We start from the raw sequence: 19,654 nt of genomic DNA, 5'->3' as shown, positions 1-19,654 counted from the left end.
GTGGAACTGGTTTGCATGGTGGAAACACTATAGCTGTCACAAAACTTCTTTGGATGAACTGAATTGGAACATCATTCTGTTACCAAAATATAACCATTTTACTCACTCAACAGTTACTTGTTTGATTTCACATCCCTGGCTTTACAACATACCTCCCGAGAGACTCTGACTCTGCTTTGAATGTTCATCCTCAAGGGATCATCTTTTAAGTTTCAGAGAAATTCACTGAAATATTTAATAGTGATAGAATTGGAGGATGGCTGCAGGTTTGAGTTTAAATCTAAACCAAGAAATCTTTTGTGTTTTTCAAGGAGAAATGAGCACCCTGACATGGACTGGCTAAAGCTGGGGATATCAACCCAGGAAACTAAGCCACAGCAACAATGTAGCTCTTTGTGAAAGCTAACATGCTGCTTGATGGACAAAACAAAGCAAAGCAGTCATTTTGTTGCTGAAGACAAAATAACTGTTTTAAAACAAAATAGAGATGTGTAGTATTCTTTTTCTATACTTGTGAAATGTGTAACAAAGGGATGGATGTAGCAATCCTTGTTTTTTTTTTTTTTTAAGATTTATGTATTCTTATTGTAAAGTCAGATATACAGAGAGGAGCAAAGACGGGAAAATCTGTCGATTCACTCCCCAAGTGTCCACAATGGCCGGAGCTGTGCTGATCTGAAGCTGGGCGCCTGGAGCCTCCTCTAGGTCTCCCACACAGTTACAGGGTCCCAAGACATTGAGCTATTCTTAATTGCTTTCCCAGGCCACAAGCAGGCAGCTGGATGGGAAGCAGAGCTGCCAGAACTAGAACTGGCAACCATATGGGATCCGAGCACGTGCAAAGCCAGGACCTTAGCCTCTAGGCTAGAGAGCTGGGCCCATAATCCTTGTTTTAAAATTAAAAATAGCTTTTTATTAAACTAGGATGCTACATGCACATGAGTATCTTCCAAGTTACACTTCTCAAGGTAGTTACCAAATAAAATTTTAGTTGTCATATGGAATGCACTATTTTTTCCCCCAGCTAGCTAATTCAATCCTTGGTTGATTCAGACCATGTCAAGGATCTTTCCAGAACCAATATTTAGCCATAAATTAAATTTTTAATTAAAGGAAAAATAAATTTCAATAAACAGCAAGCATTGTAAGCTTCATTTTTATGTTTGTTCACTTTTTTAAAAATGATTTTTTTACTCCCTAAAAATCGACTTGTGTGGTTCTATGTCCCTCGGTCCTTCAACCCTACAAGCAGCCCTCAGTTACTCGTGTTCATTCAGTGGACTCAACTCCTGCCCTTTGTTCATGAGCAAATCCAAGGGTGCTTTTCCATGATGACCTGGTTCCATAATTCTAAACCCTGAATCTCCACTTCTAGAAATGAAAATAGGCCAAAACCTCAGCTTCACTGTCACAACTCTTTATCACTGACAAAGGAAGACATCTAAGTTGGACACGTGAGGATTCAGCTAACCTTTTGTGTGTGTGTAACTGAGATGACCATTAACATGTCCTCTGTTACCTAAGATGGATATTAATCTACTGAGGAAGCATCTGTGTAAAGTTGACACGAAGTGCTACATGAGCCATTTTCCTTGGGCTTTTAGAGTATCCGTTCTCCTGTTGGTGGAGAAATGCTCTTGCTTTCCATCTTTAGTGACATCAGAAGATGGCTCCCTGCCTGTCTCCTTGAGGCACGTGTTGAACTGCATATCCTCCTCCATTCCTCTCACACTGCAATCTTGACTGGAGCTTTAGTTGAAGATTCTAGATTGTCTTTCCTGTACTCCACTGGTTAGAAATGTCAGCTCCTTCCATCATTCATCAGCATTGCTCAGGGATACTTGGCATTGTAGGAAACATGTTTCTAGACTTATAGTAAAACAAAAACTCTAAATTGTTGTTCTATATTTTAGTCCTAACACACAATTATAATTGTATATGAAGGAGCAATTTTCATTCATTTCACTAATGGCAAAACACATGTTTGGGTTCATCATCACTTAAGAGTGTTTGCCATTCTCATATTTAATCTTGCTTTGTTTATAAGCACCGGGAAAGCATGAGTCTGGGTATTTGCTTAATTGAGCACGAGATTTCATGTTTTCAGCATGATGTTCTCCTTTCATATATTTATAAACGACTTCAAGTAGTTGCAATTAGAATAAGATGACCATGAATTTAACTTCTCCCTTAAGCGGAATGCTTCTGAGGATGGATGGAAGGGGTCAAATCGAGACTGCACTACACATGCAGCGACTAGCTGGTGCTAAGAGAGGGAGTTTTTTTGTTTGTTTTGTTTTGTAAGGAAAATATAAGCAGGGAGGAAAGTGTATTTAGTAAATATAGCCCCATCTGCAGCATTTCTGTGTACTTGTTTATTGATGCAGGTATGGCTGGAGAACCACAGAATGGACTGAGTGCCGCGTGGACCCTTTGCTCAGTCAGCAGGACAAGAGGCGTGGCAACCAGACGGCCCTGTGCGGGGGCGGCATCCAGACCCGGGAGGTGTACTGCGTGCAGAGCAGTGAGCACCAGCCAGCGCCCTCACCTCCCCGCAGGGACGGCGAAGGTACCCTTTACTTTCTTCTCAGACTCTCATGGTTTGTCCTATAAGGCGGGATACATGCAGGGCTTTGTGGGACATGGAGTTGTGTTTCTGTTCCCCTTTTCACTTGGCATCCATGGTACTGAGCAGTAAGCCACAGTTATTGCTGTGAGAACCTTTGGGTACAAGCCCATCTTTGATTTGATATACTGACTAGTCTCTAACCATTTTTTGACTCAAGTGCTTTCGTGACTCAATTTCCGCATCAAGAATTAGTAGGGATAATCTATTATAAAAGTAGATTAAAAACTTGGGTCAATATACATGCACAAGTATACATTAGAAAGTTTAAGGTTTTCTTTACATAAGAAGTAAAACTTGCTCATAAAAAGTTAGTTAAAATGTTAAAATAAGTTTAATTCTGGTTTAGAGAACATTTTTCCATTTCAATGTAAGTGAGATAAATGCAGAATATAAATTATACAGTAAGAGAAATCCTTAAACAAAAGGACTAACTTTTGTTTGCTCCTTTTATAGTTGGGCAAATATATCTTAAAATTATTTGAAACTTTAGTTTCAAGACTACATACTGTATGTATGCAAAGAATAAGTAATTTCTATATGGCCTGAGCTAAAATTTTATAATACTATGTATGAATGTTATTTTACAATTCTCATTGCTATTAGATCAATTGTATATTGCATTGCTAGTTCCTAAGACCGCCTAAATATAAATGTTTCAAGCAGTGCTGTAAGCAGTCCTTCTTATACTACTTATGTTTACATTCAACATATATTGATTGGCCACCAACAGATTTCCAAAAACTATATAAGGTAGGGTAGAAATATTAATACCAATTTCACATCAAGAAAATGCCCTCAGCTTGAGGGCAAAGGTATCATAAACAGCTATGATGTCTTAGTCTGTGCAACCACAGGGGACCACAGGAAAAGCCCATCCTTGTCCCAGTGACAGTCAAGCAGAGCGATGCTGGTTCTGCTGCTTGCGGATAGGTGTGCCTCTTGCATCCCTGATCCACTTGACTGTAGGCAGAGGGAACAATGTAAGTGATCCCAAACACTGAAGGAAAGCAAAACCGAGGACTGGGTCACATGAACAGAAACGAGCCAGTGGCACTTGGCATGTTGTGGATAGGAGAAAGCGGGACATGTTAGTGTTTTCTGATGTTTGGAAAAGAACAGGGTGAAAACCGCAGTTGACAGCAAATGAAAGGCAAACAGAATATCCAGGGGAGGAAGTTGAGCAAGAATGAGAAGAAATCCAGGGCAGAAAATGTATGTTTTAAAAAGTAAAATCAGAAACGGCTTCTCTCTTCTCCTCACATAGGAGTAAAACCAATAACCAGTATCTTATGGAAGAAAAACTTTAAAGTTTTGCATTTGCAGCTTCCAAAATTTAATGGTTTTGTATGCACTAACTTCACACAGCATGCCAGCTCATTTAAGAATCCAGCCTAGGGGTACATTTTACTACTAATGTATCTTGAGGTTATAAGGAAGTAACATAAAACCCATAATGTTAGTACATTAATATTTTCTTGGCCACTTTAATGGCTGCATTTTTAACACTCTTAGGTAGATTTATTATAGCAGTCGTTTCAGAGTAGTATAATTTCATTGCTTGAAATAGATCGGATTTTAGTACTGAATGTCAATTATGTTCTATAGGATATTACTATCAGATCTGTCAGAATTCTGAATGCAACTGGACTTTTAAGTCTTCTTTGGTGGGGAGCCTTCCATCCTTAACTGACCACTATAGAGTATCAAAAACAAAAGTCACTAAAAGGATACTGGTATTCAGATGTACATGTTGGACAAGTACCAAATCAAAGGGCAGGAGATATAGGAGGAATCACTTTACAGTGAAGGTTCATCATGAAAATGTGAAATAGCACAGAAAGTCATGTCCTTTCCCATCAAATTCATAGGATACTAAGTCTCTCACAACTTATACCAAAACAGTTGATACTTCCTAAATTTGCAGCGCTTGTCCTTAAGGACACATGCTATGTGAGTTTTCCCCCAAGAAGTACTTCGCATTTCCCAAAAGAAAAAAATGTTTCTAGTACACCCACATTCCAAGAGTGACAAAGAGCTGTAACTTATTATGACTAGAGAAAACTAGACCATGCTCTGTAAAGATTGGACTATCTTCCTTCAATAGTTGTTAAGGAACAAAAGCTTACCTAATAAAGAGGAATGTCCCCAAACGTTCCCCAACTCTATAAGTAAGCCTAATTAGAAGCCATTAATTGGTGGGAAACCTTGTGTATATAAGTATGAAGTCCCATCCTAAGAATCTCTCCTATTGTACTTCAGTGGAAGAGCAAAGCTCTCACTGTTCTTTTGGCAGGTTCACACTGTGCATTCTGTATATTGCTTGTTTTTACAGAACACATATATTCACATGCCTAAACTGAAAATACTTCAACTCAAAAAAATACTTCTTGATACAAAAGTAATGAAAGCCAGTGAACAGAAATTCATATAAACTTCTTTATAATCTTGACATTTTATATTACATAGGGACCCCATTGACACAAGAAATGGGCCAAATCACTTTGTCCATTGGAATATTAATTACTACTAACTGATTCTCACTACATTCTCAGAAAAAAAAAAAATCTCCTGCTTAGTCCTTGTACTTAATTTCTAGAAACTCAAAATAAATATTAAAGTATGCACAGAATAGTATAATGTTCACCCAATGGCATGCTGTTGATGATATTGGTGAAAGCATCTGTGAACCAAGGGGAAATGGATCCATTTGATCACGGAGAGGTCCACCATTTATGCTTGGCTGCTGCTGGCTCTAGGTAGCCCCTTCAGTCTTGACAAGTTTTCCCTGACAATGTTCAGGTACACAGGATGTCAGCTGTATCACTGAAAGCCTGGACAAGCTCACTCTCTGCTGAGAAGACATGGCAGTAAAGCCTTAACAGTTGCTGATCAGAGCACTAATCAGCATTCCAGTAAGCACTGTAGAATGTCTGCCTTACGCTGGAGTGACAGGAAGAGGCCCTGCCCAGGGAGAGGTTATCTTTGTAAGTTTTTTAAAAGCACGGAAAGTTTGTAGATCTCTGGACTCATGGATGTGAGTTTATTTTTTTTTAGAACCTACAGTGAGGACAGCATGGGTTTTAGCTGCATTTTTAAAAACATGGTTTTAAAAAGAGGAACTCTACATATTGGCTCTAAGACATTATGACGCATGTAGTGACAACATTACAGGACACTTACATAAAAATATTTCTCTATACAGAAATAACTGAGTATTCCAAACTGAAGTCTGGATACAGTCTATAGGGTTAGATATTGCTAAAATAGTTAGCATGGATAATGAGCCCATATGGTAGCATAGAACGTGCTATGCTGGCAGTAATGATTAGGGGTTCAATTGAAAGATAGATATGGGCAAGGATGATTGAACTGTGGGTGACAGGAAGTAAAATAATTTGTGTTTGCTGAGTTCTGTTAAGAAATGGAATCAAGTGATGATAGCATCCCTAAGTAAGGTGTGAATTCTTTGTGATGGGAGCATTTTATCTACCATGTCCACAAATGAACCACTTCAGTTTAAGCTTTTATGAAAAAAGAAAACCAAGGCTATTGTTTGGTGCTGTTTCCCTGTTACTTCCACAAGTATCAGAGAACATCAGAGTCCAGTGCTGTACCTTTTCGATCCATCACATTTAAAATAACAGGTAGGTGAGAATAGTTTACCTGACATTTCTATGATCAATATGCATTAGAAGATTGTAGGAGTGGACAAAACTCTCCATTGGTTCCCTGATGCAATTTTTATTTATTTATTTATTTGTTTTTATGACAGTTTCTTAGGTTCTGGAATTCCCCCGATTCCTCCCCAACCCCCCCATATTGAATTCCTCCATATTATTACATTAGTACAAACCATAACCAGTCATGATTCCTTCATTGTGGGCATGAACCATGCATAGAGTCCAGCATCATTGTCCAGACAAATTCAACAGTTTCATTGGGAAACCATCCCCAGGTCGAAAGTAGAGCTGGCAGAGTATCATCCCCTCTGATGAAAAGCCACTACACAATTTTAACAACAATTTACAGCATCATGAAGTTAATTGACATGGTATTGAGTGACCTATTGGTATTGAGTGACTTATTTGTTAGAATATGCAAGTTCTTAACCACATCCTGTAACTACTTCATTGACATCTCAATTTCAGTTTATACATAACCGGCTGCTATACACCTTAAAATAATTATAGGGTACTATTCAGCTGTTTCGTGTCTATTTTCATTTTTATATTTAGGAGCTTATACTATTCAAGCATGATTTCTACAGAACTACGCGAATTTTAGGATAGTCCAAACAGGCTTATAACTGTAACAAGTCGTATGTTAGCTATTGAGGAGCAGAACAGTTTTAGGAGGTATGCGCAGAGAAATCTTCAATTCCTTAGTGAGGAGTAACTTTGTGTCCTACCTGGTAAGGTATGTGAAAGTCCATGCTGACTGTTTCCTGTCTGTTCTAAACTTCCTTATTGGTCTCTGTCTCTCTGTCTCTCATCTTTTTTTGGTGGCTCTGGAGCGACCCTGGTGGTCATTGCAAGAGAGGGTGGGGAACCAAAGTTGCCGGAGTGACCCTGATGGTCATTCAAGGGAGAGTGGGGAGCCAAAGTTGGAACTAAGGACCAGAGAAAGCTCCTCTCCCGAGTCCCAAAGGAAGTTTCTTGTTCTGTTTCTGCAGACTGTTCAGGGCTCCTGGCTGTTGTTCCGATGTCATTAGATCTTGTGAGGAAGGATCTGGACTTCTTCCATCCCGTGTTGGAGATCTGATAGGGAATGGTAGACCTCGGAGTTCTCGGCTGAGAAAGGCACTCCAGTTCGCTGTGAACTCCTTGACAGTTGGGATGTAGTCCTTGGTGCCCATACTGATAATCCTTGGTGAGGATCCGGGATCTCCAGGGTTGGGATAGACTCTCCTCGTGTCCTCCTGCTCTACTCTGGGGTCCCCCCATGCTCGGTGCATATGACCTCCTGTTAAGAGGCTGTCAAGATCGCTCTTGAATCCAACTGTATGTCTTTATAGCTTTTGCTAATGTCTAATGCAGAATCGAGTCAGCTGTCTGTAAATTACCTTGATAGGTTATACTTAACATGTCCTCACACCCTCTAAGAAGGCGGAAGATTTCTGTGCTCTCCCGACCCGTTACGGAATAACAGGATACTAAAAGCATATCAGGCTTTTCAGTTCTTTGATGTGGATCATAAGTCTGTCATTGATTATTGGTTCATTGGTTACATCACCACATCTTATTGCATGTGATACAGGTTGTTTGGGGTTGCAATAATATTACAATTTACAGGTACTATTTTTCGAATTGACATCATTTCATCTTAAATTAAGGCAAACATGTGGTGTCTAACCTTTTGGGATTGGACCATTTCCCTTAACATAATGGTTGCCAATTGGGCCCATTTGGCCATGAAGAAATGCATTTCAGTTTTTTTTTTTTAATAGAGGAGTAGCATTACATGGAGTAGATGAACCATAGATTTCTCATCCAGTCTTCTGTTGATGGGCATTTTGGTTGCTTCCAAGTTTTTGGAATTATTGATTGTGCTGCAGTGAACATAGGGGTACATGTTGGTTTCTCGTGTAATAGGTGTTTTGGATATATTCCTAGAAGTGGTGTTGCTGGATCATATGGTATGCAGATTTTCAGTTGTTTGAGTGTTCTCCATAAAGATTTCCATAGAGGCTGTACCAACCTGCAACCCCACCAGCAGTGGAGTAGAGTTCCCTTTTCCCCACCCTGATGCAATTCTTAAACCATCTAGGAAAGATCGCAGTTTACTATTTCTTTGTTTCTACTAGTATATCAAGGCTGTATTTCATGTCTTTCCATAACATAATTATATATATATGTAAATTGCATATAAATGTATTTTAATATTTACTGACTTCTAAAGCCTGAAAAGATTACTCTTATGCAAACAAATATATAAAATCTGGCTACGAGTAACTTTGTTGAGAGATAATAATGTGTTATGGACACTTTCCATAATTGAACAACCTTCCAAGTATGGCATTTTGTGCTCAGCTTGTCTTAATATGATAAAGGAAAAGGGAACTAAATATGTAATGGCAACACTTTGAAATTGTGTCTACTCTGTAGAGGTAGTGGGAAGTAGAAAGTGCTGTAATGTAGAGTAATTAAAACTTGGGAATCCTCTGAAGGAATCAGATGCTTCTCAGCAGTCAGTTCCCTGGATGTCCCAGGTAAGAGAAGCCCTGTGATCAGGGGAAGTACTGGAAGGAGTGTGGGATGTCAGAAAGTCATGGCCACTGGGAGAAGAGCTAATGAGAACTCCCATGCTGGGAGTTAGATGAAGGTGGTATGTACCCAGAGGTAACATCCACTTCTTACCAGAGGAAAAGCTTACTGATGAGACTTCAGGAAATATTCCACCAAAAAGGCAAAGAAAAATGCAGTTTCAGAAGTGATCTAAACATGAGATGATTTGGCTAGGTGTTCAGTAAACATTTGTTTCATAACAAAAAGATAAACATAATACTATTTAAATGACATAGCAATTAATTGAATTTTCTTAAAACTATCTATCAAAATCTTTTAAATACACCAACATTTAAAAAATGGTTGGCAGAAAGGTGTTGTTCACATGCACCCTGTCCTGAATCTCTGAAAAAAGAACTCTTCACACCTCTGAGTTTGCATAGAACACATGATCTAGCTGTTACATCAAGTGACAGGAGCAAAATATGTGCATTTTATTCCTGTCTGACCACTCACATAAGAGAACATTTTCATATATCTATTTCCTCTTTTCTAAGTATAGTAGGTAGTGTCAAGTCTTCTGCATTTTCATGGTAAGGCTGCTTTTCAAAAACGCCACAAGTAGAAATCAAGAAACTTGGTTTTCCGTTCTGCTCAGCCTTGTATTCTTATATTCATGGCTTAACTTTATTGGCCTGACCACACTCATTATAAATAAATTTATAGTTTCATTGGTCAGCAATGAAATCAGCCATTAAAAATTATCCAGAAATGCGACACTGGCTGTTCTAAATGCTTTCAAGCCAGAACTGAGGTTTCTGTTAACAAACTGATCCTCAGAACAAATCAGTCAGGTTGTCCTGCCTGCCTTGGATGGACGTGGTACAGCAGGAGGTCTGTGCACTATGGTGATTTACAAGTGAAGCTGATAAAGGCACCAGCACAGAACTCTTAGCTGGAGAAAGGGATATAATAGACGCTGCACTATTTAATCAACCTTGAAAGGTGATAGCATCAACTGAATAAAAAAATTCAATTTACCTTACAAGGGAGACGAAATGAAGCAAGTCAGCCTAGGCCTCAAGCTGGGGTAGGATGGCGGGGGCGGGGGGCTGCTGCAAAGCAAGCCTGTGTAGGAGCTAGTACATACACTCGTGCAGGATTTAACTTTGTGGTTATTTCCATCCCTCAGAAGTCCACAAAACCGAGCAATTGCATGATACATGACATCAGGCCAGTAGTGCTAGATGCAGTAGTTCCTGAGAGGGAACTGTAATAATTCTCCAGAGGGGAATACTGTAATCAAATGCATGAGATTCCCCTGATGTTGATTGCACCCTCTGAAATTCTGAGCCATCTGAAGAAAAATAATCCATAATAAACAAGATTTGAAATGCCTTACAAAGAGTAAGATACAATCTAGAAACAAGGGAATGTCTTTAATGATTGAAAGTCTAACAAGACACTTAGAGACACCTGCAGTTAGGTCCCAAATGTTCATTATAAAGGAAAGAACAGTAATATTAGGAATGATGATTGATGAAATATTTTAAAAATGTAGGTATCTTGCTTAACTCCCATTCACTCAACAAATATTTAATGAACACCTGTTAGAATATATCATGGATTTAAATGTGGAAAGGCAGAGTGTTTAAAAGCAACTTTATCTCTGTCATGAGAGAAGCTTGTAGCCCAATAGTAGCTTGTTTAACTGTGCTTGAAGGACAGAACTGGCCTTTCATAAGGCTGACCTCGGGACATCTTTCCAGTTTGGAGCTCTGCAGGTCCATTTTTGATAAAGATATTGCATCCTTACTCTTCAGATAAAATATGTGTCTTTATATCACACATCCCCAAAATGTAGTTTAGAAATCACTCTGAGGCTAAAGAAAACACAAAAACTCGTAGGTATTACCCATCTTACTAGGTTCTATAGTTCTAGAAAGGATGCAGGAATCTGGGTTTGATTGGTGCCATTGCTTGTTACAATCAGGAGTTCATTTCACCATGAAGTGAGTGAGAATCCCTTTAAGGCTCTCCCTAAAGCTTTAGGGAGCATGGGGATCAGGAGGGAAACCCAGGTATTCTGGGTTCTATATAGATGATGCAATGTAGGGAACCCTCAATGCTGAAAATACTAAAGTGTCTGCAAAAGCTTCAGAAGACCTCTGTATGTGAGGGGCCTGAAGCTTTAAGTTTGACAGCTTCTCAGTAAATCTGCCCTTAGTTCTGTTTTTTTTTAAACGTTTATTGGAGTTAGAAAGGATTACTATTTTGTGATAAGAATTGGAAGCTGAAAAACCTACTGGGAAAACTAGAGAATAGAAAAAGTCAGTTTTCAGGAGTGAAGTGGAATTTTCCATTCAAACCCAAACACTACCTCACCCACTGAGCCCAGGGTTAGATCCCTGAGTTCCGAGTCTTTACAAAGTCACTATGGCTTGCTGTGACTCAAATGAGGAATTTGAGAAGGCCCACCTCTCCTTCTTTTGGATACAGTTTCATCTTGCTTTATATCAATAACACAAGACAGAAAGAAGCCACGCCATTAGTGTAGGAGTCTCCACTAATGAAAGGCAGATAGGAGAGAACATGTTGCCTAACCTGACACCATTGAGTCACTGTTGCGTTTGGACTAGCACTCATTGCAGCAAGTCTGTTGTGGAGGAGTGATAGCTGCAGAAGGAATACAGACCAAGCAGCCAGGGACCGGTGCTGGTGGGCGAACAGTGCTTTATTCCCAGATACAGGCCTGCTTTCTAAGGATGGAAAAGAAATGGCTGTGGCTGGGCCTCACAGTTCTCCGCCTTGCTGATGATTGCTCAGTGGGGAGTATCTACTCTTTCCAGTGTTAACAGAGGAGTACAAACTACATTGTGGAACTCATTAATATTTATTCCTTCTAAAAGCAATGGGCAATAAAAAGGGAAATAAACCAGGGAGAATAGCTGTGGGAAAAGGAAGCCATGACAACAGATTCATCTTAGAAAGGTTTCACTGTTTATTGCACACAAGAAAGCACTCAAAATGGAAGGACCTCTATTATTAAATTAGTAGTCTGGGATCCACTAAAAATGTCTCTTTTTGAGTGAACTGATTTAATAAAACAATGTGTATGGACTGCAATTAAAATATTTCAGGTGATAATATATATTATAGCAATATACAGTTGATAGGGCTCTATACGGTTACATTTTCCCTATTCAGTGAATCTTGGTGTCCTCTGAATCAGTTTGTTCTGTTGTTTGTGCAAGGGTAGAGAGCACCCAGCCTGCAGGCTGTGTAAGGCCCTGGAAATCTTTTAGTCTGGCCCTGCTGAGGCAACTACAGGCAGAGTTTGAAACTCAGTGAATCCAAAGAAGTCTAATTATTTTTAAGTTGATAATTTTGGGTGGCCCAAGAATGATGCTGTGCATATCCAAATGGCCCTTGGCAGGAGAAAAGCTTCTCCACCGAATGCTTATGATCACTTATAGAGATCAGTGACATTTTCATCCTCTGTGCCTCTTCTGTTTTCTACCTTCAGCTGTTGTCCCAATCATCGCAACGCTTCAATGACTTCCTTCATCTAGAATCTATAGTCCTCTTAAGCCATTATACAATTTTCCATCTGATTATATATGATTGTCGTCTGTTACAATTGGTCCATAAGCATTTGTTCTAAGTCTCCAAGATTTTAAATTTCTGAGAGAGCATGGGGTTGTTTCTCCATTCTCAGCCTACACATGTTTTGTGTAGCCCAACTTTCTGGTATATTTGCTGACTGTCTTTGGAAATATGGTTAAGAAGGAACAAGAAGTATAAACAGTCAAATCTCAAAGTGTCAGTTTTGCTCGTATGCATTGCATTTTTATACTCTGTAAGTTACCACAAATCCGGGAGAGTGTATCTGTCTGTTTTGATTGCTATTTGTAGTCCGTGTCTATAATCCTGAGGGATGGTGGTTTTTCTACTTGTTGAATTTTTTATTTAATAGAGGGTTAGGCCTGTAAATCTAAGTAAATTGAAAGTATGTGCCTGTAAATATTGAAAGAAAAATAAAGGATGAGGAGGAAAGGTGGGTGGAAGTATTGTGTTCTTAGACCTGTAAATATGACATGCATGGTGACAGTAAGGCAAGATGTCCTGAAACATTTCTAGGACATGTTCATAACCTTGGGCTCTCAGAAGGACCTTGGGTTCTTACACAGTCCCAAGGAATGTCAGTGAGAGTGCTATCGCAAGAAACTATCGCATTCCAGGAGGAGATCTTGCTTTTCTGTTACAGCTCAAGCACTAAGCCGATTTTCCCAAATTGGTTTCTGTACATGGATTTGGAAGAACTTGTTTGCTCGTTTCAGTTGTGCACTACTAGATAGAATATAGCTTTACTGATTGGATAATTTAGAGTGCAGGATGCTTGAACTAAGTGGGTGTCTGTGTTTCATGTCACTACAATTGACTGGATAATTTATGTTGTGCACTGATGTAAACTTGGTTGATTGAATGATTTGTATCATGTGCCACTGCACTGCATGTTGGTTGCTTGAAAACCCCTGAACATGCTAATCAGGGCTGCCCTCCTATCCCAGTGGCAGTTGTATGGGACAGTCCACCAGTCAGTGCCAGCCAGTGAAAAAAGCCTCTCAAGCTTCCATTAATCTGCCTCTGACTTAATTTTAGGAAAGATTTGGATAGATTTGGATAACTCACAATAATATAAAGTTTATTCTCCAACTTTCTCTCTATATATCTATGTATAAACATAAACATATAAACATAAAATTTATCCTCTATATAATTTATATATGTATATATGTAATTTATAATATATATAATTATTCTCTCTATATATGTATATAGAGAGACATATATATATATATATATACATATGTTTCCCTCTTTATATATTCTCCACTCTCTATAGAGATGGAGAATGATGGGGAATACCTTTAGTTTGGGGATGTTAAGTTCTTGAACATCTAATTTTAAAGTATTTCACTTTAAGCAAAAATATCTGCCTCATTGACTTAAGTTTTCTTTTGCTTTTCTTTCCTTCACAAAAGCTTAATGAGATAATGTATGAGGTCTAGCATAAAGTCTTGCATTAAGTGTGTACATTTGTGTATGTGTTCGCTTCTCTGGTTAAATCAAGGAAAAGGAAAGGATTTATAAAAATAAGTTTCACTACAAATCTTTTGTGTTAAAACAAAAACATAATTGTATATTGGGCTTGCCAGTTGAGAAATATAATGGAAGATATGTAATGCTTGGAGTTCTTTACAGTATGTCTTAAAATCCTATCATATATTTACATATAAAATTACCCCCTTCTTTTGGAAAAATGTGGATCTTTTTCAAATATTCCTTTGTAATATTTTAGAGTAAAAAGAAATATGACTAATTTTCCTTCTGTAGTCATGGGCAACAGAATAATTACAGCTTCCTTTCCTTTATGATTCAGAATACTTGATAAATTAAAGCAGCATGCCATTGCCAGAGAATTCTGAAGGAAATGCATACAATAGCCTTGAGATTGTTTGGTAAGGCTAAAAACAAAGCCATTTTTACCATCCCTCAAGGTTGCCCCTCTGGTCCTTCTGCCCTTTATGTCAGACAGAATTTCTGGAGATCTGAAACCCTTGGGTTTAACAGCATAATGTCTGGGGAGACTCACCTCTTATTGCTAAAATAACAATAATAGTGAATGGATACAGGGTTCCTGTTGTCACAGAGTTTACATTTCAATGAAAGAAATGATTATACAAAAAAAACCCCTATTAGATAGCAATAACTTGTAAGAAGCACATTATAGATAGGATGAAGTAAGGTGAGAGAGAATAACTGATTAGCAGTATTTTGATCAGATTTTGTTTGGATTCCCACATTTGTGCGTCTAACCCAAAATTCTCAATTATGCTGATTTACCTGTTTCAACTATATAATTGTTATTTCAATAAATATGTAGATATTGTTATATAGTTTTAATTGCTGTTTTCATAAAATTAAGAAAACCTATTCTACAAAATGACAAGCATATAAGTTTACTAGAGCTTAAATCTATTTTATAAACCATTTATAGAATGATTTGGCATATCTTGCGTTCTACACTTGCCTGCCTTCCATACGTTCTTGTAATGTTGGAATAAGCTTATAATGTAAATCATCTCAGAGTACATATATGTGTATGATATGAACTTAATGATCTGTTGACTATATTTGTTCAAATGAGTTCTTTGGGACTGGCATTTTAGCTTAGCAGATTGAGCAATGGCCTGTGATGCCAGCATCCAAGTGAGTACCAATTCAGGTTCCAGCTTCTCTGCTTCCACTTGCAACCCAGCTCCCTGCCAATGCACCTGAGGGGGCAGTGGGAGTGTGGGAGATCACATGGGAGACCTGGACAGAATATGACACTCCTGCATTTAGCTTGGTGCAGTTGCAGCCATGGTAGCCGTTTGGGGAGTGAATCAACCAGAGGAAGATCGCCGACACCCTGAGTTCTCCTCTCTGTGACTCTGCGTTTTAACTAAAAGCATACTTAATTAGCTTCAAACGATTTATTATTTTTAAGAAAAAGATTAGTAGAATAGTTAGCACATTCTAAATCTTCAGTAAATATTTGTTGACTAAATGGATAGATTCAGGAGTGAATTCCAAATATCAATAAATATGCAAATGAATGTTTACTTTGGTAGGATATTTCTGATAGCTAGGGAGACGACCTAAAGCATATGTAATTAGAAATATATCACAAGATCTGCAACTACATGTTTAAAATCCTCAGAAAAACAAATATATTGTTTGGCATCTGCTTTCAGCCACAGTAGGAGGTCTGTAAACATCTCAAAAAGAACAATTCTAACAGATGACAAAGCTATCAAGCAACTATTTTGAAACTGAACAAGAAGCAGCAGAAAACTGCAGTCCTACTTGTGAGCTGAACCACACAGTTTCTTGCATGTTTTAAAAGTTCTTCCTGCCCAGAGAAGGTAATGAGGACAAGCACCGGGCCAGGTATTGCTGAGAAATCCAGATCCTAGACTGATGGGGCTTAACAGTTTGAGATTGCTTTAAAAAGTACGTTTGAGGATAGATTTATCAGATTTATTGGATCTGAGTAGAAGAAAGGTTATTCATCTTGAAAATAGAATAGGGATCCTCCTGAAGCACAAGAATAATATTGAGAAAGGAATTCAACAGAGACTAATGACCAGAGAGATAGCACCAAGGTGTCAAAGGTGAGTGTTAATGATGTGCAGAGAGAAGAGAGACAATTAGAAAACATTTTTGATGAGATAATGACCCAAATTTCTCAAATTAGGTGAAGGAAAAATCAGACGACACACCTACAAATCTCAGTAAACTACAAGTTTGATACATCTAAAAGGAAGAACAGAGGTTCAACAAGCTCAAACTGTTGGAAAAAGAAGAGACGGAGAAGAGGTTACAGTACAAAACATACATGTGAATAAAGATGGCAATAAATGAGGGTTGAAATCTCATCAGTTACAGTGAAGGCTGTAAGACAATGAAACCGTGTTTGCCGGCAAAGACAGTGTGAATTCTATATCTAGAACGATGTCCTTCAGTGTGAAGTGTGACAGATTGATAGCTTCAAAGAAGTGAAAGCTGAGTGAATCCATCACCCAGCAGTGGGAGGGCAGACTAAAGATTCAAGGAGACTTCAAAAATTTTGTGAGGAATGTCATTAAAATTGTTTTGAGCTCAAAACCATTTTGAAATTCATACCTATGAACTCAAGCATTTTATGAAAGTTCCTATAACAAAAACTATCCATGGATTTCAAAAATGGCAAGAGAATAAGCCTCTCTTTTAATCTAGTTATGTTTAACTTTTGAAATATTGGCATAGAATTCCTGGGTCAATTGATATTGGACAACTTATTTAAATTCCTTGTGAAAATGTTTCTGTACAGAATGGGATTAATCCAATATGTGACACTTACATTAGAAAATCCAGGAACTGCAGTCAGAGGCATTCCAAGGATATACTCATGTCTAACTGTACATCGAAAGCATCAAGTGAGGAGAAATTTGGACTTCTTCTGTCCCATGTGGGAGATTCAAATGGGAGTGGATGACCTCGGAGTTCTTGGCCTCTGAGGGCACTCCAACTCCCCGTGGTCTCCTTGGCAGTTGGGATGCAGTCCTTGGTGCCTGCAGTACTGATAGTCCTTGGTGAGAATCCAGGAGTCTCCGGGGTTGGGATACGAGCCTCCTCCTGCCCACCTGCTCCACTCTGGGATCCCCACCCTGTCTTGCAATGACCAGCAGGATCACTCCAGAGTGCCACCCCCCCAAACAAAATAAAACAAACAACAACAAAAATATTAGACAGAGAACAAGAAGGAAAACTTAGAACCAGACAGGAAATGGTCAGCTTGGACTCACATATACCTCACTAGGTACTCCTCACTGGGGTATTGAAGATTTCTCTGCACACCCCTCCTAAAACTGTTATGTGCCTCAACTGGTGACATATGCTTTGTTAAAGCTCAAAGTCAATTTGGACTATTCTAAAATCTGCCAAGTTCAATAAAAATTATGCTTCAATACAATAAACTGCTAAATACTAAAATGAAAATACACACGAGACAGCTGAATAGTACCCTATATCCATTTTAAGGTGAATAGAAGCTGGATGTATATAAACTAAAATTAAAATATTAATGAAGTAGTCACAGGATGTGGTTAAGAACCTGCATTTTCTAACATATCAGTCACTCAATACAATGTTAATTAACCCCATAATATTGTAAACAGTTTTTGATATTATGCTATGGCTTTTAATTGTTCGGGATGGTATTCTGCCAGCTCTGCCTTTAGACCAGAGATGGTCTCCCCAAGAAACTGTTGAATTGATCTGGACCATAAGATGCTGGACTCTATGCATGGCACATGCTTGCAATGAAAGAAAAAAGACTGGATTTGAACTGTAATACTGCAATAAGGTGGAGCAATCCACCATGGGAGGAGGGCACGGAGAGGGGCTGGGAGAACCTTTGAGCCTATGAAATGATGTCATAAAACGAAATGCAATAAAAAATAAATTAATAAGTAAAAGAAAAAAGAAAGCATCAAGTAAGGCCAGTGATTTACAACTGATAATCCTTCAAGAAGTGTCAGATGCAATTCAGGGGTAGCTTGGCAGGTGGAGATATGTCTATAATTGCAGCTTATAGCTTGAGGATTTAATAATTGATGACTTCAGGTCCCAGCTATGTACCCTCCATCAGAATGACAACCCAGTTTGTTATGGGTTATAGACTTCCTTCGTTCCAGAAAGATTTATATGGTGGTTTTTTTTTTTAAATCCAATCCACTAATCTATGATGTTTGATTCATGAGTTTAAGTCATTTACATTCAGGGTTAATATGAATGGGCAGTAATTTAGTACTGTCATTTTAGCAATGGGTTGTTAATTGATTTAGTCTTCAGTTGTCATTTTACTGGGATGTTCTTCACACTTGCTTTTGGTTTTAGTGGGTTCTGTTCTCTGTTAAGAGAACATCTTTATCATTTGTAGGGCAGGCTTGGAACAGGCATATTCTTTTAACTTTACCATGGAACAATTTTATATCATTTTCAAAGGCAAAGTAAAACCTTTCTGAATACATTATCCTGGGCTAACAAGTTTTTTCTTTTAGAATCTGGAATATGTCTCTCCAATCTCTTCTGGCCTGTAGAGTTTCCTGTGAGAGGTCTCCTGGCAGTTTAATTGACATTCCTTTACATGTCAGTTGATTTTTTTTTCACATGTACATTTAAGCATCTTATATTCAATTGAAGAGAGCTTGATTATCATGTGTCTTGGTGAAGATCGCTTTTGCTCAACCCTGTTGCCTACTAGAGACATAATCACCAACAAAGATCAGCAGAAACTACATCTCCTGGATTTTGATTTTTTGTTTGTTTCATCTCTTCAAAACATTTTCTTATTAAATTTTTCACTGACTCATAGATCATACAGTAGCATATTTTTCTTCAAAAAGATTCTTGATTTTCATTTCTTCAGCGACACATTAGTCATTCAGTAGCATGTTATTTAACTTCATGGTGTCTTTATGTCCTTTTCTTCCTGTTGCTGATTTATTTTCTGGCTTTTCATTTAAGGGGAAATACAGAAACTGTGTAATGGAGACTATCATATCCAGTGGCATGTTATTTAACTTCATAGCATTATAATTTTCTGTTTTTCTTCTGGTTATTGATTTTGTATTTGGCTTTTCATTTAATGGGCTGTATAGTAACTATAATGGAGACTATCATTTCCAGATGTGAGGATACAATGCAGTATGTATCTCTACTTCCAGACAAAGACGTATTCCCAATGAAACTGTTAACTATATCTTTGACAATAAGATGCTGGACACTCTGCCATTGTCCATGCCTACAATGATGGACATATGACTGTTTATGAAAACTATATCATAGTAATAATGTAGGGGAACTCGGGAGGAGGAGGAGGGAATTTGGAGAGGGCATATGGAAAATCCCAGGGCCTATGGAACTGTTTCATAAAATTGTAATAATAATAATAAATAAGTAAAAAAAAATAAGACGTATATGGTGGAACCCAAATCCAATATCCTCAGAGGGATGACTTTCCTTTCCTTCTCATATTTATGACTTCTTAAATCTATCTGATGATTCCTGAGAAATTAACAGTCTTAAAACTGAAATGTAAGTGAGCCAATTGGAAAGCAGTTTTCTACTCAGCAAGATCTGAGTCAGCAGAGACAAGAATAATAACAGAAAAAAAAAACTCAAAATTAGAACACAAGAACTAAGCTAGACA

At 38.2% G+C, this 19,654-nt stretch overlaps 1 protein-coding gene across 1 annotated transcript in view; it reads left to right on the top strand.

The window, feature by feature from the left end:
- THSD7A (thrombospondin type 1 domain containing 7A) overlaps window positions 1-19,654 on the top strand; it is a 300,382-nt gene that overhangs the window by 149,797 nt on the left and 130,931 nt on the right. Inside the window, exon 4 of the mRNA XM_004582344.2 lies at window positions 2,388-2,569. Within this exon, the coding sequence (XP_004582401.2) occupies window positions 2,388-2,569 (182 nt within the window). The remainder of the gene's footprint in view (window positions 1-2,387; window positions 2,570-19,654) is intronic.

This window comes from Ochotona princeps, chromosome 20 (genome assembly GCF_030435755.1).
Source record: "Ochotona princeps isolate mOchPri1 chromosome 20, mOchPri1.hap1, whole genome shotgun sequence".
NCBI classification, from domain to species: domain Eukaryota; kingdom Metazoa; phylum Chordata; class Mammalia; order Lagomorpha; family Ochotonidae; genus Ochotona; species Ochotona princeps.
Note: the sequence above shows the minus strand (reverse complement) of the source record. Positions and strands in the feature narration are given on the sequence as shown.